The 25,407-nt window shown below is 48.6% G+C and overlaps 1 protein-coding gene across 1 annotated transcript in view; it reads right to left on the bottom strand.

The window, feature by feature from the left end:
- Window positions 1–25,407, bottom strand: part of RBM33 (RNA binding motif protein 33) — a 114,644-nt gene that overhangs the window by 42,190 nt on the left and 47,047 nt on the right. The window contains exons 8-11 of the mRNA XM_040464438.1: window positions 22,799–22,857; window positions 3,987–4,119; window positions 3,283–3,626; window positions 1,865–2,167 (exon numbers count right to left, since the gene is read on the bottom strand). Of these exons, the coding sequence (XP_040320372.1) occupies window positions 1,865–2,167; window positions 3,283–3,626; window positions 3,987–4,119; window positions 22,799–22,857 (839 nt within the window). The remainder of the gene's footprint in view (window positions 1–1,864; window positions 2,168–3,282; window positions 3,627–3,986; window positions 4,120–22,798; window positions 22,858–25,407) is intronic.

Raw genomic sequence — 25,407 nt, 5'->3', positions numbered from 1 at the left:
GTTCCTGCGCTCTGGGGCAGCACACCATTATGCTGAGGATCAGGACGGTCAAGGCTATCATATTTGCCTACAGACAAGTTCCTCTTTAATGGAAATTACACCAGCTGGCTGTAGCGGTGCCTCAGTGTGGGGACTGACGCTTTTAGCAGAACTGATGGGGCCGACAAAGGATGACTGGCACCACTTTCACTGGGTCCCGGAATTTAAGGCGGCACAAGAAAAAGAGCGAAGCGATAAGTCAGCATCCTAAGAAAAACTGCTCTCTGTGTGAGAAACATGCTTGAAAGTTTTATCTGAGGGGAAAGTCTTAGTGATGCTCGTCCCTGGGATTCTTAACAGAGACACGACCCTGGGAGGAGCTTAAAGGTAGGAGCCGGCTGTAGGAGCACTGAGCTCCAAGAACACGCAGGCCAATGTTTATGGGCACAAGGCTAGGGACGCAGTCTGCCATTGCTCTAACACAATGAAGTCTAAATTACAATGCATCTTTCCCAAACTCCTTCCTCTTTTCTTTTTTTTTAAAAGTTTATTTATTTACTTATGTATCTATCTATCTATCTATCTATCTATCTATCTATCTATCGATGAGGGAAGGGGGTGGGAGGGTGAGAGGAGAGAGGGGCAGAGAGCGGGAGAAAGAAAGAATCCTAAGCAGGCTCCAGGCTGTCACTACAGAGGCCCACATGAGACTCAAACCCATGAACCACAAGATCATGACCTGAGCCAAAATCAACAGCTGGATGCTCAACCAACTGGGCCACCCAGGTCCCCTTCCTCATTTCTTGTATCGTTAGTCTCAACGTTACTCTAAGAAAGAAAGATGCAGGTATGAGAAAAACTGAGATTAAAAGTAGCTAGCGACACCCTGGAAGCTCAAGGTCAAAGGGAGAGTACTAAAAGCAAAGCCCAACTATCTGACCTTGGCCCACAATTCTAACCATTAGTCTCTTTACAGAGTTATTTAATGGAGGACAAGGCAATAGCAATGACTACTGTCTTTTATTTTTAAAGCAATGCACACTCCATAGCTCCCTTCGATAAGTGACAGGCCACATAGCACACCTGCTGAGGGCACCTGAGACTGTGTCCTCACAGATGCACTGATGACCTCCTGCAGTTAAATACAGGCTTCACGAGGATAGGAAACTTGTCTCTTGTCCACTGCTGCCTTCCCAGGAACTCAGATGGTGCCTAGCAAGAGGCTGTCCGGTCAATTCCACCTGAATCCATTTATTTATGCAGAGCACAAGGACGCAGAGACGATACAGCCAACAACAACAAAAAGCAGCGGTTAAGGCAGAGTGGCCATCGCCCAAAAGTAGGGTTTCCTAACGTTGTGTGTCCACTAACGGTATCCACCACTGTAAGAGTATCTAGGGGCGCCTGGGTGGCTCAGTCGGTTAAGCAGCTGACTTTGGCTCAGGTCATGATCTCCCGGTCTGTGGGTTCGAGCCCCGCGTCGGGCTCTGTGCTGACCGCTCGGAGCCCGGAGCCTGCTTCGGATTCTGCGTCTCCCTCTCTCTCTGCCCCTCCCCTGCTCATGCTGTCTCTCTCTCTCAAAAATAAGTAAATGTAAAAAAAATAAATAAATAAGAGGATCTAGATACACACACATAAGATGATGAAGTAAATAATGTTAATACAGTCTTCCCAGCACAAAAGGGACTTCATTAATTTCTGCAGTCAAGAAAATCAATTTCCTAAGCAGTCTTTTACACACACACTCCCTTCAGAGAAATGTACTACCCATGTTTCAGGAATTAAACCGGAACTGGAAAATATGCCGCCTCACCAGCTCTGCCCCTTAAGTTCCGCCCCTTAAAAGGTGCGCCGGGAAGACAGCCGGAGGCAGCGGGCCACTTACATGCCTGAGCCCCTGGCGCTGGGGACACTGCATCCGAGCACCGCCTGGCTGCGGCTGGGCCGTCTGGATGTGAGGCCGGAACTGCGGCTGCGACATGGGCATCAGCGGCGGCGGAGGGACGGACAGATGGTGGTGGTGCTGGTGCGGCTGCGGCTGGTGCGGGGGCTGGTGCTGCGGCTGCGGGGGCGGCTGGTGCTGCGGGGGCGGCTGCAGCGGAGGCTGGTGCTGCGGCTGGAGCGGGGGCTGAGGCTGCGGCTGCGGCTGGGGCTGGTGCGGAGGGGGCAGCGGAGGGTGAAGGGGCCCCTTGGTGCCAAAACAAAGACAGACAACAGTTATAAACGCACTTCCTAGGTACGCTGCAATTCGGCCGTTTCTTTAAAACCCCAAACCAGCAACTTGAAGGGCACTAAAATTTCATCTTAGATTTGTTGACAGAGGTCGCATCAGCTAAAACACGGTAACAAGCCAAAAGCGATCTCTTACACCTTGTATTTGCGCTGAGTCCTTCTACGCTCCAAATTCCAGGAATCTAAGGAAACAAGTAAGGATGCTGCCGGCGGCACAGTTTCTAACGCCCACGTACTGGGACCGATAAAGATGCCCCAAAACTAATGACAGCCGGAAGGTGTAATCCTGCAAGGCGCTTTCAAATGCTGCAGAGAAAAGCAAGCCGGGAAGAGGGGCTCACACTACTGTGCCAACTGGACAGCAGCACAGGAGGAGGGCGCGCCTGCTGCGGGGACACGGGAGCCACGGGCGCCCCCCTGTGGGTGGTGACCTTTCCTAGAGGATGGGATTTTTTCATTTTCTTTGGGAATAATTCTCTCTACTCAAAGAAGTCCCTTTTACTTCTACTCAAAGAAGAAACATTTCATCCCACGTTAACAATCTAAATCATAATCGTTCTCCTTTTTCCACTTTAGGTAGTCTGTGTGTTTCTAGACGGTTGAGCCAGGTGTACCATCGTGATGGGTCTTTACAGTAAAGCTGAAGGGCAGGCAGAAAGTACGGGGCAAGCAAGGGCCCCAGGAACCCAAGGGGCCCATGAAGCGTGACCCACGGCAGAGGGCACTCAAATCTTTCAAATAACGGGCAACGGCGACACTCTCCTGCCCCTCGGCGCACAGAATCTTTCTGCTACGCCACGGCAGGAAGGGAAGTGGACAAAGAACTTTACTTCCACCGGAAACCCTTTTAAGAATCCTGCCACGAGGAGCAAAGAGCCTGCCCTGACTTTATTAGCAGTACGGCCTCTCGGAATGTCTTCCTTTCCCCAAAACTGACCACCGCTTTTTCCATTTCTCCGGCCAAGGAGATAAACGAGCCTGTCGAGAAAGCAGCGCGTTGCGGACGAGACCCTGGCTCTTTCAACGGGGTCCCCGCGCCCCAGGACGCCGAGGCGCCCCTCCCCCGCATACCTGCAGGCTGGGCTGCGCGTGCGCGGGCAGGAAGGGCTGGCCCGGGCCGGGCAGGAAGGGCTGCCGCGGCGGGATGAAGGGCCGCGTGGCCGCCGAGCCCGGCTGGCTGAAGTGCAGGATCCCCAGCGGCCCCGGCGGCTGCAGCGCTGGCCTCACGGGCCTCTCCCTGGGGAACACGGGCTGCTGGCCCTGCTGGCTGAACGCTGGCCCGGGCTGGGTGAACGGCAGGGGGCTGGGGGCGGGCACGGGGTGCGCGCCGCTGAGGAGCGTGGGGGGCGGCGGCGGCGGCGGGGGGCTGCGCTGCTCCAGGAAGAGATGACTCGGGAACCTCGGTTCGCCTGAAACTGAAGCGCGCGCGGCGGCATCACCCTCTGCTCGCGGGGACCGGGCCCGCCGCCCGCGGGGCGACGCGCCCGCGTGCCGCCGGACCGTGTGACGGCGAACAAAGGTCACACACGTGGGGGGCACGACCCCAGGGAGAGGGATTCCACTCCTCTCCGGGGCGGGGGGGGGGGGGGGGCCCGCCCCCCGCGGTTGCCAACGGCCCCCGCCGCGACGCGGGCCTCGCGAGGCCGGGCGGACGCGCCGGCCACCGGCCTCTCCCACCCGACGACCCGCCGCTCCGCTCCGGGCAGGGCGAAGCCCAAATGCGTGGGGGCTCCTCTCCGCCCGCCACTCCGCCCCGCCGCGCGGCCGCCCCTTACCTCCCAAGAAGAAAGGGTCCCGCTCCTGCGGCGGCGGCGGGGCTCTCCACTGGTCCTGCAGGGGAAGCCGCGGGGGCTGGCTGAAGGTGCCGGGGACCGGCCCGGGCGTGTGCTGCGGGAACTCCGGAGGGCCCTGAGGAACGACGGGACGGCGTGAGAGGAGGGAGAAGAGTGGGCGCCGTCCCCCAGACGGGGGACCCCGCCCTACCCACAGGCCGACACCAACCGCGGCACCAAAACATCAATTCCCTGTTTTCAGAGCGCTCCAGCAGAACATTACTTTTAAGCTTAGAGACACCCGTGCAGTTATCGACCCTTCTTGCCCATTAATCCCGAAAGACCCAATGTCTACTTTCGGCCTCCCTGGCATTCATCTTCTCGATCGTGCTATAATTTGCTACCTTATAAACACAACCACAAGCCACGCCTATGAAGCGGCTTTATTTCTAAAGAAGAAGAAGAAATTGAATGTGAACCATAATAAACATCAGCAACTTCTGGTGAAACAGGACAACGAGAAAGGTTTAGGAAACCATACTGCTCCACGAGCAATGTCACACAGTCAGACTGCACACTGGAGAAGACACTCTGGATGAATGAACTCCTCCAGGTTAACATTCTTCAGTAAGTACTTGTCGCCAGAACTCTACATGGAAAAACTAAAAGTACTTCAATTTCCAGTTGGCCTTGTAAGTATTTGTAAAGAGGTTTAAGTTTATTTATTCACTTTTGAGGAAGGGGAGGGGCAGGGAGAGAGGGAGAATCCCAAGCAGACTCCCTGCCGTCAGCACAGCCCGACATGAGATCCTGACCTGAGCGGAAATCGGGAGTCAGACGCTTAACCAACTGAACCACCCAGGAGCCCCCGTGGAGATTTTTTAAAGTACATTTGCATTTTTTTGGCGAGGCATTTCAGGAAAGCCTCACAATTTTTCTTTCACTTCTCCAGAAAGAATTCATTAATTATACATACCATCAAAATAATTTTCATTTAAGAACATCTTGTTCTTTGAAACTCCACCAGTATTTCTCAACTTTTAAAAAAAGTCACACTCCTTCCTCCTAACCTTAAACGTCTAACTCCTTTTCCGTCATTTTATTACTAATACACTCAGTTGCTCTAAATGTGCCATCACATTACTACACTGGAAATATTTTTGCAAACCGCGGTGCCCTTCCTTCTCCCTGTAACCATCTGTGCTACCCGTGACTCCGCGACAACAGCACACAGTGAGCGGAACGGCCTCCGTGAAGAGCTCCAGCTCCACAAGAGCCCCTTGGGTGCAGATGCGGCCCCTCAGCAGGACTGTCACCACTGGGCAGCTTCTAAGGGAACCGGCCTGGAGAGCCTCGGGGTCCGAGCCAACTCTTGGGGACACCGGGTCCATCCACGTTCTGAGATCACGCCACAGGTTTAGAGATCAAGTCACGAAACCCGGGATGGCGCTAGGGCCACCTGCAGGGAGCCGGGGCGCCTGCCGCGTGCTGGGTGCGGGGCAGCGAGGCGGGCCGGGCAGAGGGAGACTTGGGGACGGCCTGGGGAAGTGCCGGGTAGCTGGATTCAGTGTCACTTCTCTTGTATCTCTGGCTGGTCCCGCAGCCCAGGGAGAGCCAGGTCAGGAGGCTGGAGAACGGAGTCAAAGCCCAGGGCCAGGTGTGAACCGAGGCTAAGGTCTCGTCTGCTGCCAACCACTGTGGGAGACACGTCGTGCTACTTACCCAGATGCTCAGCCCCTGCGTCTGTGAGCCAGCATTAAAGACAACCCCCGCCCCCGCCCAGTGACTACCAACTGCAGGGATTCACACGGACTTATAAATTTTTTTTTTCAACGTTTTTATTTATTTTTGGGACAGAGAGAGACAGAGCATGAACGGGGGAAGGGCAGAGAGAGAGGGAGACACAGAATCGGAAACAGGCTCCAGGCTCCGAGCCACCAGCCCAGAGCCCGACGCGGGGCTCGAACTCACGGACCGCGAGATCGTGACCTGGCTGAAGTCGGACGCTTAACCGACTGCGCCACCCAGGCGCCCCTCACACGGACTTAAATAAGCCACCTTGGTAAAGCCAACGTGAGCCAGTCAAGCATCGATACTGTATGAACGTCTACTTCAGAGGAAGGACCAATGGGCCCTGGGCCCTGAGCCCACCGGCCACCTTCGTCCCCTGTGGCTTCCATACCACACACCGGGTCTGCAGAGCCCCTGACCACTGGAGCTCACGAAAGCACAGCACGGTGGCAGCGTGCGTCCCATTTCACAGCCAAGGCAACGGAAACTCGGGACACCGTGGTGCCCATGGTGACACCGTTCTGTTGTATTTTTTTTTTAATCAGAGATTTCAATACTCAAGAAAAACAAGTTAAAAACTCCCACAGGATTCATTTTATTCATAACACAATGAAAATGAAGTAGAGGAAGTTTCAACCCACGACACAAATCTTATCAAAATGACTAGAGCTGGGGATTTTAAAGACCGTATTTTCCCTGGACTTAGATATGGGAATGACAGCCTACGGCCAACTCAGATTTCTGAGTTCTGGAAACCATCACATTATACACAAACTTCCATGTCTCGTATTTCATCCATCTCTATGGAAAATGCTCACTCTATGTTTCTGTCTCAGCCAAAGTGCAAAATCTCTACAGAAAGGCTTCTCCTGTAAGCTACCCTCGGTGTAGAAACTTGGTTCTCTCCTGCCCTACTTCACTCTCTCGCCAGCTGCCGGTCCCGTGCACGGCCCGTGGAGGGACCCCTGCCCCCCGGGCTCCACAGACCACTGAGTATTGCTAGAGGAGAGCTGGGATCGCCGAATGTGCGGATTTAACTGTGACTGGCCTATCAACGTCCCTCAGCAGTTTCTCACCTGCTCCTGCTCTGCAGCTCCCACTGCCCAGGGGCCTCCGCCACCTTTGTCTCCCCTCCCTCCACCCTCACATCCCCGTTCTCCATACCTGCCATCAGTTAAGGTGTCTCCTACCCTGGGTGCACACGGACTCCCAATCCGCGCCCCCTGCCATGCTCCTTGCGGTCCTTTGTGTCCGATCCGCTTCCGTTCCCCTTCATCTACACCGAATATTCCAGTAGGAATGACGTCCTTGCTGCTAATTTTCACTCTAACACGACATTTGTCACATTTTTCATTTAAAAAAGAGGAACAGGGGTCCTGGGTGGCTCAGTTGTTAAGCGTCCAACTTTGGCTCAAGTCACGATCTCACAGCTCATGAGTTCGAGCCCCGTGTAGGGCTCTGTGCCGACAGCTCAGAGCCTGGAGCCTGCTTTGGATCCTGTGTCTCCCTCCCTCTCTGCTCATGCTCATGCTCTGTCTCTCAAAGGTGAATAAGCGTTTAAAAAACAATTTAAATAGAAGGAAGGTAATAATGAAGATTAGATCAGAAATAAATGAAATAGAAACTAAAAAAAAAAAAAATAGAAGAGATCAATGAAATCAGGAGCTGGTTCTTTGAAAAAAACCAACAACATTAATAAACCTTTAGCCAGACTCGTAAGGAAAAATAAAAAAAGGCAGAAAGGACTCAAACAAAACCAGAAATAAAAGAGGAATAGGGTGCCTAGGTGCCTCAGTCAGTTAAGTGTCCAGTTTCCGCTCAGGTCATGATCTCACAGCCTGTGAGATCCAGCCCCACGTCGGGCTCTGTGCGTACAGCTCAGAGCTGGAGCCTGCTTCGGATCCTGCGTCTCCCTCCCTCTCCGCCCCTCCCCTGCTCATACACATTCTCTCTCTCTCTCTCTTAAAAATAAATAAACATTAACAAAATTAAAAAAAAAAAAAAGGGAAGAGCGTGCGAAGTTATAACCGAGGTTGGAAGTATTACACCACTGATCGTTGACAGGCTTTCATCCTGAACTAAGGTCAGCAAACATCTGGGCCCCTAACTCACTGGCTGTGTCAGTCACTCCTAGGTTAACAAGCTGACCAAAAAAGCACAGACACAGGGAGACAGTGTCAGAAAGGACAGAAAGAATACAGTGTACTTTCTGAGAAAGTGGGGCGTCCTCTGGGGCTCCTTCCCCTTAGCCCTGAGTCCTGTGTTGAGTTCATAGCTGGAAAGCAGCAGCACTCACTGTGAGAACTTTCTCTGAACTCAGAACTGTGTCACCAGTCCCAGCACGGGTAAAGCCAAGTCTCAGCTGGCCAGTGTTCGGAACCTCTCCCAGAGAGCACTGCCCTCTCCTACATCAGGCAAGCCCCTTGCCACCCCATCCCAGCGAGTGACCGCAGGACCCGGTCCCCCAGCGTCTACTTCTGCGTCATCCACTCCTCAAAGGCCGGACACGGCCCAGATACAGGAGGAAGCCTCGGGGGACTGCTTCTGAAGCTGGCGTCCCTCACCCGGCTGCGTGGAGACCAGCAACCACTTCTCCTCGCCTTCCGTCCTGATTTTACTCACAACCAGAAGAAGAGGAGAGAGGTTCCTGACTTTTCTGTCCCACAAACGTGGCTGTCTCCGGTTACTTCGTTTGCGAAGCCCTGATACTTACTGCCACTTTTCTCACTGGGCTCACATCATGCCAGGCTTACTGACAGCTGGAAAGCACTCGGTTTCTTTGGAAACCAGTCACAAGCAATAAATTCCATGACTGTGTCTTACTGCCCCACGGCTGTCCCCCGCTGCTGCAGCGGCTCCCAGCAGTGCCGCACATGCGGCAGCCCAACGAGGCTCTGCACAGCCTCTCCTCCTTCCGTTAGAGAGTTCATTTCAAGTCCTCCAGAGGACAGCTTTTCTCATTACAGATAAGGCAAAACGTAACTGGAAAAGCAGACTGGCGAACCCCCACCCCACCCCGTTATACGAGCGGAAGGTCTGCTAACCCGCGATTTTGACTTTGCCACGAGTTGAGATGGGGAAAGTATTCTCAACCCCCTTCATCCATTTGTAAAAGGAAAGTGACTGAATCGCGAGAATGAACTCAAAGAGAAACTGATGTGCTTAGTTTTCAATAAAAATTTCAAGCTGCCTGAGAACTAGGTACGTTCCTGGGAGATTATTTTAAATGTTCATATTCTAAAGACACTTGTGGTATTAAACTGAAAATACAGCGGAATCCTAAGTCTTGCCCCTTTGGAATCTTAATATCGTGACGTTCATCTCTTCCCAGACCTTTTCTTCCACCAATTAGCCACGTGCTTGCGGCGTAACCTCCGACAGACACGGGTGCTCAAATGTTGGCGATATCGAACGAGGCCCCCCAGATTCTTTCTTCATCAGTCGTACTGAGCCAGAACTTTAGTCCACCTTCCAGCTGGTCTCTCTCGGAAAGGCGCTAACTAATAGAGGCCGGCCGGGCGGAGGGCAGTGCCGGCGTGTCGGGCTCCCTACTGCGCCCTCCAGCCCTCCCACCACCTAGCAGGCCTCTCAGGGCTGCGTCTTCTCACCTGCAGAAGGCAGGGATGCCGACGGTGCCCGTTTCTCATGGGAGAAGACGAAAGAACGTGTTCGAAGTCCTTACGACAGTACCCAGCAAATAACAAAAGTTCACAGTGCTTGCCACTGTTGTCACTTTTACATGACATTTTTGTAGACAGCACTCCACCCTGTAAACGTAACACAGAGCTGCTGACAAGTGACAGGGCTCCTTATATCCTGCAAGACAGAGCAGCACAGGCCCCCTTCCTGCACTCTCACCCCAGAGTCTCAGCGGAAGCCTTCACAGATGAGGCGTCACCACATCCTGGCCACTCCACCTCCGGCCACAAACCCGCTCCCCTCCTCCCTGCTTCAGCCGGCAGGCCGGTGAGGGGCGAGACCACGGTCCGTCATATTCACCTATGTGTTTTCCCACTCGGCACAGAGCCTGGTACAGAGACGCTGACGGATATTTAATAAATGAATCGACTGCCTATTCCAGCCAGCAAGGGAATCCAGCCCCACGTGCTAATCTAAAATGCTACAGTGGGCTGGGCCGCCTAAGTGGCTCAGTGGGTTGAGCATCCGACTCTGGATTTCAGCTCAGGTCATGATCGCACGGTTATGGGATCAAGCCTAGCACCGGGCTCCGTGCTGATGGCATGGAGACTGCTTGGGCCGCTCTCTCTGAAGATAAACATTTAAAAATAAATGAAATAGGGGCGCCTGAGTGGCTCTGTCGGTCGAGCATCCAACTTTGGCGCAGGTCATGATCCTGCAGTCCGTGGGTACGTGCCCCCCCGCGTCGGGCTCTGTGCTGACAGCTCGGAGCCTGGAGCCTGCTTCAGATTCTGTGTCTCCCTCCCTCTCCTCTTTGCCTCTCCCCTGCTCACGCTCTGTCTCTCTCAAAAATAAACATTAAAAAACAATTTAAGAACAAACTAAAATACCACGGGTGTTAAGCCCTGACTGCCCATGAAGCCCACAGACAGTGGATGGCCGAACGCTAGGAAGGGTGTGATGGAGGTTGGAATAGACCAAGCTGGACCGTGGGCAGTGAGCCAAGGCTCTGGGCTGAGCAGACTGAGAACAGAGCGCACTGGGACCAAAGAGAAGCCAACATCAACAGAACCTGGTCCTCTGACTTAAGTGTAGGACAAAAATCATCTCAACTTGCATTGCCGAGGTGTGGACCAGACAGGGAGCGTGGGATGAGCACGGACTGTTCTCCGACCTGCAACCGCCCCCCAATGTTTAGAGAGTACACTTGTTCTCTGAAGGATGGACACTCGATGGGCAGTTTGTGGGATGCACTTCCAACATTGCTGCTAAGGAGCACAGCCCAGGCCTGTTTTCTTCTTGGCTCTGGACCCAACTGAGGAGTCACACAGCTGTAAGATGCAGGACACATCTATAAACCACACGGGCACAGGATGACCGGAGTAAGATTGGGGGGGGGGGGGGGCCCCCCTGCTTCGCTTCTGCTCGTTTTTGCAAAGTAGCACTTAGCAACAATCGCGCACCACACACACGACAACAAGGCATTTTTCCAGGGTCCATCCTAAAGTAAACAGATCAAGTCGGAACTGTACGTAAGCAGGAAATGCTCATGAACAGCAAGACACGGCAGAGGCGAGTGTAGAAGCAAAATGCAGATAGGAAAAAATCCAAAGTCATTTGTAAAATATAAACAATGTAAACCAAAGACTATATACTATAAAAATAAATGACATTGTCCAGAACTTGAGGTGTGGCTAGGTCCATATCCCAAATCTGCCTAAGCTCTGAAGAGAAGGACAGAAATCAGTAAGAAAAATTGAGTGTAATTATCTTATTGGTAATGTTGCAGGACCATGGATGCTAGTGAAACATGAAACCTAACCCCGTAGTTATGATGGTGTTTGGCTTTATATAAACATGAGCCACCTCCCGCCCCAATGACGACAGACCGCTGATGCCCACCGTCCATGCCCACATGTTCCCGAGCACCAGTCAGACTACATTTCACAGTCGGTCCTGCAAGGCAGGGAGGCTGGCGGCGTGACCAAGGTTCAGCAAACGGCACGTGACCGGAAGTGAAGCAGGCCGGTCCCAGACCCGGCCAGTTACACAGGATTAACTCCCGGTTCGCCCTCTCCCCACCTGACGAGGGGGTCTTGCAGGGCCCAGAGGAGGCAGCCCCGGGGGCAAGGGGAATGAGAAGTGAACTCTGCAGCGCCGAGCCACCGAGGGCTCGGGACCGCTCAGTCCGTCACCCACCCCAGCCGGTCCTCCTGTGCCGGATGCTCTGGGGCCGCCACCAGGACCTTTTATGTGCGGGTGCCACGGGCCCCAGCCGTTGCTGTCCTGGCCGATGGGCGCTGTCCCTCCAGGCCTGCCCGTGCAGCCCACGGCCCTCTGCCCCAGGGCAGACGACTCAGAGGTAGGGCTTCTGCTCCAGAGCCCTCCCCCTCAGGGTCAGGCCAGGGCAAGAGCCTTTCCCTGAAAGCACACCGCAGCCCAGTCCCGCCCCCTTCCTACCTGGCGTCCCCGGCACCCTCACCTAAGCCCGTGCACCCAAACCCCCATCTTGGGCTCTGCTCCCGCTGGCCCAAGGCTCCAGCCCACACTACTGCCGCCAGCTGACTCACAGAGCTCCTCTACCTTCTCATTCGCTCCCTGTAACGCGTGACGAGGCACGGGGTCTGCTGACAGAAATCCCGAGCATTTAAGTATCTCGTGCACAGTCCAAGGTTAGAAAGTGGCAGAGGCCGGACTGACTCCCGGGTCACCGGCCCCCCCCACAGCACATCCACTCACCCACTGTGCTCATGATGAACAGGAAACGGCGGGGAGTAACTTCACTTCCCTTGGTCTGTCTCGGTGTTTTATTATCACGTATGTACATGTAATTGTGTGAGAGAGTGTGTGAGTGCTTTGGAAGTCAAGAAAACCAATAAATACTAAATCAAGTCTAAAGTCAGACAGCCAAGGAAATTCCATGGCTGCCTGAACAGGTAAAAGAAATTAGCAGTTCTTATCTGACCAGCCTATGAGAAATTGATAAAGGAAGCAGGACCAGAGATGCTATCTACAATGCAGAAGGAAGAGCTGACTCAAGATGAGTAAGCAAGGGAAATTTCTGGCTTTGGCAGTTTGTCCAAAAGAGTAAGAATGGAAACAGAGGGTTTTTGCAGGTGTAACCTTGAAACCATAGGTGACACCTGCAAGGTGTGATAAGCTAGGGCGGCCAGGTGGAGGGCAGCGAGTGCCAGGGATGACCGACTACGGCAGGCCACGTGCGGGCCGAAAGACACCAGGAGCACACGCTGAGCGGTGCGGCTGAAGGAGGCCGGCACGGGGAAGAGAGAGCTCTACTGGTACCTGCATCAGACCCTACCAGAAAGCAGCCCACCTCCGAGATGCCAAAGCCTGCGTGAGGGCCAGATGGCAGGAAGATTACAGAAAAGGAGCAGACACTGCAAGACAGATTATTCAAAAAGAAAGTCCACGGCTGGTCCATGAAATAAACCAGAGTGACAACAGTTACTTCTCTGGAGAGACCAGATCCTGGTGGACACAAGGGCGAAACCATCTGGGGAAGACACGTGGGCCTCTCCTCCCCTCCACTTGCCTCGACGGGTAACAGAACCTAAGGGCCTGAATGCTTACGTGAAGTTTAAAACTTGAACGCTTTAAGATCGTAAAATCTTCTGACTGTTATCGGTACTGGCTTTCCGAAACAGAAATTTAACAACCAGCAGGCATCTTCAAGCTCACAATGCCATTTTCCTCACTGGTTTTGATTCCATTTTGAACGTGGATGGCACTTCCTTTCCCTACACTGACACAACTTAAATTCTGGCCATAAGTTTGAGCCACATGGAAGAGATTGCTCATTGCCTACCTACTTTAGATTCTCACTTCTTCCTGAGTGATACAGGGGCAACACTGCCCACCTAAAACCCTGAACTTGTCACAGTGGGCCGGGGGCTCTCGGGAGGCTCGCTGGGGGCTGCCTCAGCGGGCACGCACCTTTTGTCCCTCCCTCCTCCTCTTTTGGCCTGCGATTTGAGTAGGAAAAACACAGGTCCCTGATAACACCACAGAACTGCTATCCCAACCCAGAACTTGTTCATTTTTATGCAAAAACACGTCACTTGGTTTAAGTCATTGTTCAAAGAATTTTGTTATGTGCAGCCTCATTCGCATCCTGACTCACCAAGTCAACGTCGTATCTTCTGCAAACACGGTGCCAGGAAACGGGCAGAACAAGTAACTTTTCCTTTAAGGGGTGAGGACACTCAGGTTTACGGAGCCAGAAGCGGACTGGCCCAAGTTACACTGCCCCCACACAGCTCAGGACGAAAATGCACATTTTCAGATTCTCGCTTTGATTATAAAGTGCTCTTTCTGCTGTCACACACTGCCGCTGGGACCAGCGTGTCTTCAGCAAGCCACGGCTCCAGTGTGGCATTCACCACCTCAGAGGCTCTCCTGATGCGAGCGTTCATTGAAGAACTTGTAGCGTTTCACGGGTATAAAGGATAATAAATTACCAATTCCCTCCACCAAACGCACAATTATTTTAAGACTGTTAGTGAGCTGCGAACACCTCACTTAACAGAACTTTCAGCACTAAGTCTCCTGCCTTTTGAAAGAAAAGGCTACCTTAATCCTCTCGGCTAATTGCTCTATTTTGCTTTTCTTTCTATCCCTTTAAGAGTCTCAGGTAAAACATCATCATTCTTTCTCATAGAATTCTTACACAAACTGCACTCTGGCATGTTCCGCATCTCTTGTTAATTACACGATGTTATCTGTGTTAATCCTACTCAAGAAGGACTGACAACATCAACCACAAAAAAAAAAAAAAAGAGCACTCTGCATAAATTGCTTAGCCCAAAGTTAATCGTATAATGCGGAAAAGAAAGAGGTTCTAACAGCTATTGTAGGACTTATCAGCTTCCCTAACAGGGTCAGTCAGTATATTTTAATAAGACTAATTAAATACCTTAACAATGTCATTGAAACTTCATGAATCTTTCAATGAATTACAACCTTCCTTTGCAGCATGTTTTCATTTATCAAGCTCACTTAAAATGCAAAGAACCATATAAGAAACCAACAGACGCTTAAGAACGACTCTCAGCTAATTCTCATTCAATGTGGGTCAAACGCAGAGAATACAGACCACTAGTGACCCCTCGCATAATTAAAATTATACCCTCTATCACAATATTAATCCTCTTACCTCAGTGCTTTCCACAGATCTTTCTTCTTTCAGGTTGTGCCTCGTTTAATACCTACATTCATTTTCTTAAAAGGCGTTTTTGTGTTTAGAGGTGCTTTCTAAACATCTGAAGAAGCGTGTGCCCAGGGTCAGCACTGCTCCCCACGCAGACTTGAACACGTTAAGACAGCCAGCGTGCTGGCTCCAGCAGAGAAACTAGAGCATGCGCTACAAACCAGGACACCTTTAACTCGGTACAAAGTACTGCTTCTGATGAACAGACTAGAGACCGTGTACCCACCTTAGTCATACGTTGGAAAGCCGTAACTTTATCCCTGTCCCTTGCCCCTCCCGCTCTTCCCAAACACCCCCCGCAAGCACAGTGCCTGCTCCCCCACAGCACTGCGTCGGGACACTCGCATCTTAAACACAGCTCGGATGCACTTTAGCAGATCCAATCATTTTTATCCAGTTTACTGACATGTGTTTTAATATTTTGCGAGGAAGGGAGAGGCACACCACGACTGAGACTCCGACCGCCTTGGTTGCCACCCTACTTCTTGTGCCCAAAAAGACTCAGTTCCCCCATCTGTAAAGCGGAGAAAAGGATACCTCCCTATGGTTGTTGAACACAAGCTCTGAGCAAAATCTGGAACACAGTAATCACTCAGTAATTTCTTTTTTTTATTTCCCAGTGAACTTCAACAGCACGTGCTCCAGGGAGATGTGTTTCCTCACTCAAAAAAAAAAGTCGGGGCGCCTGGGTGGCTCTGTTGACTGAGTATCTGACTTCAGCTCAGGTCACGATCTCACCGTTCGTGAGTTCGAGCCCCGCGTCGGGCTCTGTGCTGACAGTTCGGAGCCTGGAGCCTGCTTCGGATTCTGTGTCTCCCTCTCTCTCTGCCCCTCTCCTGCTTGTGCTCTGTCTCTGTCTCTCAAAAATGAATGTAAAAAAAAAAAAAAAAAATAGGGAAAAAAAAAGTGAGTTAAAAAGCAGAAGAGCAGCATCAGCTCTGCCAACTGCAAATGCGGTCTGTGCGCAAGTCCTCCTCCGCGAATGCACCTCCCACGCGGGCCATCACTCCCATCTCCCACCAGGGAATGACAACCGTGTTCACACAAAACACTAGACACAAACGTTTATACCAACTCTCTTCATGAGAGCCAGAGACTAGCAATAATCCAAATGTCGAAGGGATAAACGGACTGTGGTACATCCATTCAGTGGAATAATACCTACCAATTAAAAAAGACAAATCCCTTACAGGCGCAATCTCAAGAGCACTGTGGCGAGGGAAAGCAGCCAGACTCAAAGCAAACATCCCACAGGAGTCCACTCACAGGACATGATTTCAATGAAAGAGAACGTGGCGGTTGCCGGGGGGCTCGGCAGGGAAAGGCGTGACCACAGAAGGGGCAGCGCGAGGAAGCCCTCTGAACGGCAGGACTGCGTGCGCGCTCTCTCTCTCTCTCTCTCTCTCTCTCTCTCTCTCTCTCTCTCTCAACTGTGGTGAGCACACAACTGAATGCACTTACAAAAACTCACCAGCTTGCACATCAAAAGGAAAAGGACTAAACTGTAAAAATTTTTTAAAACTCTAACTTTTGGGAAGAAATGCTTTCAGGTCCTTTATAATAAAATAGGGCCTCTTTCAAAGTGTATCTTAAAAATGCATTTCAACAACTGGAGCACCTGGGTGGCTCAGTCAGTTAAGCATCCGACTCGATCTCAGCTCGGGTCACAATCTCACGGTTGCGAGTTCAAGCCCTGCATCGGGCTCTGCGCTGACAGCACGGGGCCTGCTTGGGACCCTCTATCCCTCGCTCTCTGCCCCTCCCCCACTTATGGATGCATAAGCTCTCGCTCTCAAAATAAATGAACATTTAAACAAATGCATTTCAACAGAACTACAGGTCTTCAAAGACTCAGGGAGAACAAATATTTAAAATAAAAACCGGTGTGCTTTGTAGGACACGTCGATAAAAACAGGCCATAAAGATTTTCTTGGCACACGTAGGAGGTTCTCAGACTGACTGCACTCCGTTTAAGTCTACTATTTAGGAAAGGGTGTGGGAAATGTTTTCATTTCAACGTGGACGGTTTTAACTTGGCCGAAAACTCAACAAAACCGTGTAGCAAACGCTTTCACAATGTGGCTTACTGGCTCACTTAACTGTACGAGAAACCCACTTCCTATGACTCGAGCAAGTGCTCCCAGGTCTCTGAGGTCTCTCTGTGCGGACCCCCACCAACCGTCTCTCTGCCCAGCACGTAGCGTATGCCGGCAGGACAGCGAGTCGACGGGGTGCAGGATCTCATCGCCGCCATACTTAATGGCTGTTACCGTGGTGTTTAGCTGTTCCTCCTACTGCTGCAGATGGGAAATCATTGATATGATTAAATTTGATGGTATGATAATGTATGGTAATCACGATTAATCAGAAACCCACCAGCAAACGGAGGATGTTGGGTATTCTGTCACCTGCATTTTAAACTGCATTCTCTCCTTGCGAGCCTGACGACATTTGACAGCTGGAAGGCTCTCATCCCACACTCGCCTGCTACTACTCATAGATCTGATAAGAGAAAATGCCCATCATTCCTTCCCGATCTTAAGTGCTAATAATTACACGGCATTGCAGACAAGTTGTAAAAACAGTTAGGGGTTCAAAAGAAAGACTGGAATAAAGTCTAGATTCACATCTGCAAGGGCTCTAATCAGAGAGAAATGGAATTGGAGGCAGCAGTCTCATCAAACATGATTTGCATGAAATGCCATATAAAACACATCCAGGACGTTGTCAATCAGCAGCACCTGATACCACACGCGTGCTCCGCGGGCACAGAGCTCCCTGGGACCTACCTGCACGGCACTGTCACTGCACAGTAAGCACAGATGGAAATCAAAACCTAAAAACGAACGTGATTGCTCAGAGGACTACTTGAAACTCATCAGCAGTCTTTTTTTTAAACATAATGTTTAGTTTTAATTCAAACTAGAGTCCCTGAGAAATGATTCAGCAGCCAAAGCACTTGGTATTGAAGTGGCTACCCTGAAATACCAGCATTCACCCAGTACATCGATTCAGAATCAATGACTGAATAGGTGTTTAAAACCCCCTCGGTCAAGAATCTTCACAACGTGTGTCACTCGGGGTTTAGCCATACGCTTAAAAACAGCAATTGCGCGGACGCCTATAACAAACTAGGTCAGCAAAACCTCAAAGCGACACTTCGAAAGATTACCAACCGACATTCTAGTGTTACTTTTCTAAGTGGGCAAACATTAAAAACAAGAAACATCACTTCGAGGACAAATCCGTAACTGGACAATATACTTATGGGCCAAGAAAAGACTCCAAACTTTCCACCAGTGACAAAAACGTCAGCCTCCGTGGAAAGGGACACCAATCAGACTAACAAGTAAAACAAGAGCCTTTGGAAACGAGCACAGAATTCACAGACACAAAGACAGGCGCTCACCCGCAGGGCGGTACACCAGCGTCCCAACCCCACCGCCCCACCAACACCACGAAAGGAAACCACGACCGTCTGTGGGGCAACACTCGAGCCTTCACACAAGTGAAAATGCTTCACAAAGGAGACGGACGGTAGGCGGCTGGGCGGCAAGACCGGATGGAGCACGAGAGCTGGGGCAGAGGGAGGGACGGCCGGTGGCGGCTCCTGTGCCCATCAGCTCCTGTGAGTGGCCACTGCTCCGACGGCCGAGACGCATTTTACACGTGGCAGAGTCACATCGCGGGACAAAAATGAGGACGAAGAGAATTCGTTCTCTGATGACGCTACCAACCGAGTTATGTTTACATTTCAAACAAAGGTTCAGAAGACCGACTGGAAAAAAGAAAAGAGTCTGGGAATTAAAGTTTGGGACAAGAAATGTTCTAGAACGCAGCACTAACAGCTGTGTCCGTGGCTAAAATTAAATACACGGATCTGATTCTTAGGTGGAAACCTAAATTACAAAGCACATCACCGAATTCCATAAACGAGGGAACCGGGGGTGGGGGCGGGGGGGGGGGGGGGCAGCCCATCGAGACACCAAGACGGACACGACCACAGAAAGGCACCTCGATGTCAAGAGCTAAAACGGTATTTTCCAAAAAGATCAAACATAGGGAAGCTTTTCTTACGATATTTGTTACTTTGACATTCAAATCTTTGCTTTAAAAACTGCTTAAATTCCCTAAATAAAATTCATCAACAGGACATAAAGATATTAGTTTTGCTACTAAATCAAGCATAGCTAAGAATACCATATTTTGGCCTAAGATTTTAGTTTTTAAAAATAATTTTAACGAATCCTATGAAAAATAGGTTTAATATTAGGCTGTCTAGAGTTCTGATTTTTTTAATTAAAAATTCAAGGTATTATCACTTAATACAATTTGTAGGCATACTAGTTCTAAATTAAGAATTTCTCAAGGTTTCATAAAATTGTCAGACAAAATGGACTTTTAAGAAAGTAAAGCTTGCCACTGTTGGGGAAGAGAAGGAATACCTCAGCATTAATACTAACTGGATACTAACTCCTTTAAAACTTGGAAATCTAGGGGTGCCTGGGTGGCTCAGTCGGTTACCTGTCCACCCGACTTCGGCTCAGGTCATGATCTCAGGGTTCACGGGTTCGTTGAAGCCCCGCGTCAAGCTCTGAGCTGTCACCTGGAGCCTCCTTCAGATTCTGCGTCTCCCTCTCTCTCTGCCCCACCCCCTCACAAATAAAATAAAACATTAAAAAAAATTAAAACTTGGAAATCTAGTGGTACTTCTACTGACTGCCTTTTTTACTCTTTAGTCCATCAAGTAGAGCTTAATTCCTATATACTTATATACTTAAATGAGCATGATATAATGCACAATATGTATCAACGAAAACAAGTAAAAAATTAAATAACACAACGCCTCTCTACACAGCTCATTTTATGTAGGGTTCATCATTACCTGAATCAGTAGACTTCCTCGGCACACAAAAAGATCTGAATCACAGAAATGTACTGAGCAAAGGGAAGTTCACTGTAATCTCGTCTCTCCCCAGCCTAAGCTCCTCTAATGAACCCCCACTGTCCCCAGGACAGGTGGCGCTCCTGTTGACAGCTTCATACCGCTCGCTTGTGTTTCAGGACAACCCGACCCGTGTCTGCAGATCAACTTCTGCACGGAGTCCTACTCCTCCTGTGCCCAGGAGAACTGGCCGAGCCCTGGGCCTTGTTCACGGAAAGTGTGGATGCAGAGTGACTGAACGAGTGACACGGCAATCCTATACTGTGTTACAAGACTACAGGGAACTTCACTTAGCTCAGATTTCTGTGATTCAGATCTTTTTTGTGTGCCAAGGAAGTCTATGATTCAAAGAGACTCCATGAGGATTCTGAAGTCAGGTTTCCTAACGCGAATGTTATATCAACAGGGGGGTGGGGGGGTGGAGAGGAGAAGGCAGGAGGCAGGAAGAGTGTCATTTTACAAAGTAAAATTCAGTTTAGCAAAAGTTAATAGGACAGCCCCCAGGGCACACCACCACCACCACTAGGAAATCTCCCAGGGGCTCTGTTAGAACACAGCAATACTATCCCCACTGATTGCAGAATTTTACTCTGGTCACAACTGGCTTATATCGCTATGCTGATCTGTTTTATGGTTTGGGACTAAGCACTAGGCAGAGGTGCGAGGCATAAAGGAGAAACTCACATGTTCACAAAACTACATTTACACAGACAGCAACCAAGTTTAGTCCAGTAGTAGAAAAGGAAAAAAAAAAAATTTATTCAAAAAAGATCTGGTGTACGTTTTAAAAAAACAGCAGATGGCCCAGAGTTGGTCTCCATTCCTAATATTTTAATGAACTTTTAAAAACATACTGCCTCTAGTATATTTCTGATTTTTTTTTTAACTTTTAAGTAATTTCTACACCCAACATGGGGTTCAAACTCACAACACTGAGATCAAGTCACACGCTCCAACGACTGGGCAAATCAGGCACCCCACCTCAAGTGTATTTTTTAAAAACAGATTCCACATCTGATTACTTTCCCTAAGGAAGATTGATTACAGAAGTAAGAGCAGGGCATTTTCAAGACCATAAGTTCACGGTAAATTCAGCTTAAGATCTAGCATTTGGGGCTTAAAGAAAGACACAATACACACTAAATAACGATAAATAACTGAGCTAAAGAAAAATCTCTCCTCTCATATCATACACATGACTAATCTGTACCCAACTATTTCCTATAGCCCATACATACTTTCCATCTCAAAAGCAGTAACAAAACAAAACTGACATGTTGCAGAAACTTTTCCAAAAAGCAATTCAACAGTACTCACTACCCTCAGCGCCCTGTAACAGTACTCATGACCCTCAGAGTACTATATATATACATTCAGTTTCAGGGTGCCCAGCCGGCACAGTCAGTGGAGCTTGTGACTCTTGATCTGGTGGTTGTAGGTCCAAGCCCCATGTTGTGTTTAGAGATTACTTAGAAATAAAATCTTTAAAAAATAAATTAATAAGTTCAATTTACATAGAAATTGTCTCCTATTATCCGCTTATAATATCCTCCAGTATTATGCACTTTGCTTCTTCTAGGAGAGGATACAATCACATTTGCACAATTGAAAAATACAAGGAGCGCCTGGGTGGCTCAGTCAGTTAAGCATCCAACTTCGGCTCAGGTCATGATCTCACGGTTTGTGGGTTCGAGCCCCGCATCGGGCTGTGTGCTGACAGCTCAGAGCCTGGAGCCCGCTTCGGATTCTGTGTCTCCCCTGCTCTCTGCCCCACCCCTGCTCATGCTCTGTCTCTCTGTCTCAAAAATAAATAGAGGGGCGCCTGGGTGGCTCAGTCGGTTAAGCGTCCGACTTCAGCCCGGGTCACGATCTCGCGGTCCGTGAGTTCGAGCCCCGCGTCGGGCCCTGGGCTGATGGCTCAGAGCCTGGAGCCTGCTTCCGATTCTGTGTCTCCCTCTCTCTCTCTGCCCCTTCCCCGTTCATGTTCTGTCTCTCTCTGTCTCAAAAATAAATAAACGTTAAAAAAAAAAATTTTTTTTTTAAATAAATAGAAACATTAAAAAAAATTTTTTTTAAGAAAAATACAAGTAGATGAAAACTGCAATTATTCTAATTTTATATTAGTAAACACATTTTTATAATAATATCAATTACATACAATATTGCTGTTTTTAACTAGCTTTTAGAACATTATGAGTCACTTAAAGGAAAAATTAGTTAATATAAGGGAATAAAACCAGTAAGAATCAGTTATAGAAACCATGCCATAATTCATAAAAAACTACAAATCAAAGAGGTTTCTAAAAAATACTCTGAATCTTAACTACTGATTGTATTTTTGAATAATCATCTGCCTATACACCTAGAACCTTCATTAAAACCTTTCTGTTAAGTGCCTTCTATAAACATGCTATCTACTTAAGTATCAAAGGTAGAGTCAAATACATCTTTTAGATATTTCCTGAAAATCAGATTTAGTCTCAACAAAACTACATCTGTTTTACACACAAACGATATTAAAATTTTATGGTCCAGTCCATTTTTCTTCGACATTGGTTTTACAAAGAACATATCTTCCTTGATTTCATGAAACCAAGAACTAACGACAACTCTAATCCAAAACTCAGATAGAACAATTTACTTAAACAGATACATTATTTAATGGACGTTATTCTTCTGGTTAGGATAAGCAAGGAAAGCACACTGCAAAGCGTGGAGTGGGAGAATGTGTGTGTTCTTTTAAAGAAAGTTGAAAGAGAAAAACCTTCATTTTAAAATATAAAACCAATAGTTCATGAAGACTTTTGAGATTTGGGTTTTTTTTTAAACAAGCAGAGTTCTCATGAGTACTCCCTAGAATCTCACACACGTGCCCACACGTACACAACTTCACACGTGTGTGCATGCACGTGTATGTGTGCACACACACACTCAAGGCCCTTTCTCACTGAACACAAGGCAATAATGAAATCAAAATGCGTACTCTTTAACATGAAAAGCATTGCATGATGATCCTAATTCAACAATTTTACAGTTAAACCAAATTAATTCCATTCTCAGAAATCCATTGGCGTGTAAGCTGTTAACAAACATTTCCCACTACAAAAACCACTGTCAGTATTTACAAACCTCGACCCTTATTTTGGTTGGAACCACCTGTATTTGCTGCATTAGTATCACCCCCTCAGACCAGGAGGAGCAGCTGCTACTCACAGGGAATCTCTGCGGCCCCACAGCAGGTCTCGGCTGGCTGGGAACTGGCAGCAAGGGCACTGTGGAAAAACACCTTTTGTTACAAACATGGTTCACTTCACAAACAAACCCACCAAAAAAGAAATACACCAAGTCTAGTATAAAACATGCATCATGCGTCAATTACATGTAACATATGAAGTTTACACTTAAACTAAGTGCTTAGTGTTTTACAAGCCCATAAAAGGGAAAGAGAAAGCAGGACGCTTGTCCCCGTACAACAGCATATGCAGAAGCTTCAATTTCAACAGGGAATTTCTATTTAGAATTAAAATGTTTTGCAATGAGAGAAGAGATTACTCCTCTAAAACAAAAAACGGCTTTTGTGTTTCACATCCATATCCAAGTTATCCAGACTATCTAATCCAATTACACTTTCTGACTCCAATCAAATACAAATTCAAATCTAAATCCTCTAGAATCATGAAAAAGAGGGAGGGAGGGAGGGAGGGAGGGAGGGAGGGGAGGGAGGCAGAGAAAGGAAAACACACATACCCATGGTACTGTTACAAAGAGCAATCTATTAAACAATCTGCTATGCCAAGATTTTGTTTGTTTTTGGTTTGTGTTTTTAAACAAGCAGAACACTCCAACAGATCTACCAGAAGAACATGAAATCACGTAATTCTCAAACAGACATTTTATAGAAGGGAAGAAGCCACGTGTTATACCCTGGGGCTAAATCAGATATGTTTACACTATTTAAAAGGTATGTTACACTGAACCTGATTTTGAAGGGGGAAAAAGAAACACCGCCCGAGCAGGGACTGCCACAGGGTAGTGTGCTGCATTTTTCATTAAAATGTGCAGCCAGATACGTCTAGTAAGCTCTCAGGCTGTCAGCTGTCATGGGCTGAGTTGTGCCCCCTCCCCAAAGGCATATGCCGAAGTCTCTGTCCTTAGTACCCCCAACGGGACCGCGTCTGGGCAAGGGGCCTTTAAAGAGGGGATTAAGTGGGGCGCCTGGGTGGCGCAGTCGGTTAAGCGTCCGGCTTCAGCCAGGTCACGATCTCGCGGTCCGGGAGTTCGAGCCCCGCGTCGGGCTCTGGGCTGATGGCTCAGAGCCTGGAGCCTGTTTCCGATTCTGTGTCTCCCTCTCTCTCTGCCCCTCCCCCGTTCATGCTCTGTCTCTCTCTGTCCCAAAAATAAATAAACGTTGAAAAAAAAATTTTTTTTTAAATAAAGAGGGGATTAAGGAAAAACGAGGTCATGTGGGTGGGCCTGGATCCGTATGACTGGTGTCCTTATAAGAGGACAGACCACAGACACACACACGGAACAACTGGCTACATGAGGACACAGAGAAAATAATGGTAGTAACAGTAACATCACATACCATATTTTTAGTTTAAGAAACGTCTGGTACACGAGAAATACACTTTTCCGATGACTTTAGAATTAGAGCGCTAAGATCAATTTTATTTACTATAAATACTCAAGAAACTCTATATATTAAGACTTATGATGAGGGTCATACTTCCACAGGTCCAATTTAAAGTAATAGTGTGGGGTCACCTGGGTGGCTCAGTCGACTAAGCGTCCGACTTCGGCTCAGGTCATGATCTCGCGGTTCATGGGTTCAAGCCCCACATCAGGCTCTGTGCTGTCGGCACGAAGCCTGGAGCCTGCTTCGGATCCTCTGTCTCCCTCTCCCTAGGCCCCTCCCCTGCTTGCTCATCTCAATCTCTCTAGAAAATAAATATATCTATATTTATATTGTGTGTGACAGAAAGAAACTTACTTCAATAAAATGCAAAATGGCTCAAGTCCTTCTGCTCCTTGAAAGCCTAATCCAATGAGTCAAAACTTCAAAATGAGAGGAGGTCAATTTGAGAGACTTTACGTAAAATAGGATGCAGCCCCCAACTCGATACGGCCTCCTACAAGGCACTGGGGGATAAATCGATTTATCTAGGGCAAAATACTAGATTATGAAATGGAGGAAGAAACAATTAGAGTATCTCTGACCTCAACAGATTGTAATGAAAGTGAAGAAGAAACTACGTATTAAACAACATAAAGACAATGGTTTTAAAATTAAGTACCAAATACAAAGTACCCACACTTTCAAGCCTATGTGCCACTTATTTTTAAACTTCGGATTTAAACATCAATTCCTATCGGATACCCAGATGCCTACAATACAGTGAAAAGATTAAAAAATTTAAGTCTCTTTAACGATCTCTGGGGAGAAATCTGATTATAATTAACAGATTCCTTACACAGAAGCCTTCTTTTTAGTCGGCCTTTTTTTTTTTTTTTTTTTTTTTTTAGTAAACGGTAAAAAGCAACAAAAAAGAAAGAAGGGAAAAAGAATAAAAGTTAACAGAGGAGCACATCTGAGAACACGTGATCAGAAACCCAGCGTGGAGAGAAGGCCTTGGTTTGCCAAGTGTCCCTCAGGAGCTCCGTGGTCCTCCGGGGCTCAAAAGCAGACAGTCACTTCCACCAGCTGCCTTCCTCTGCACCATGAGCACAAGATAACTGAGAACTTGCACTGCCAGCAGAACCCTGAACTTGGAATATTTGATATTTAACCTTTTTCTTTCTATTGACTAAACTGGTTGAGT

This window comes from Herpailurus yagouaroundi, unplaced genomic scaffold (genome assembly GCF_014898765.1).
Source record: "Herpailurus yagouaroundi ecotype Mexico unplaced genomic scaffold, PumYag 483, whole genome shotgun sequence".
Lineage (NCBI taxonomy): Eukaryota > Metazoa > Chordata > Mammalia > Carnivora > Felidae > Herpailurus > Herpailurus yagouaroundi.
This window is presented reverse-complemented; position numbering and strand designations above follow the sequence as displayed.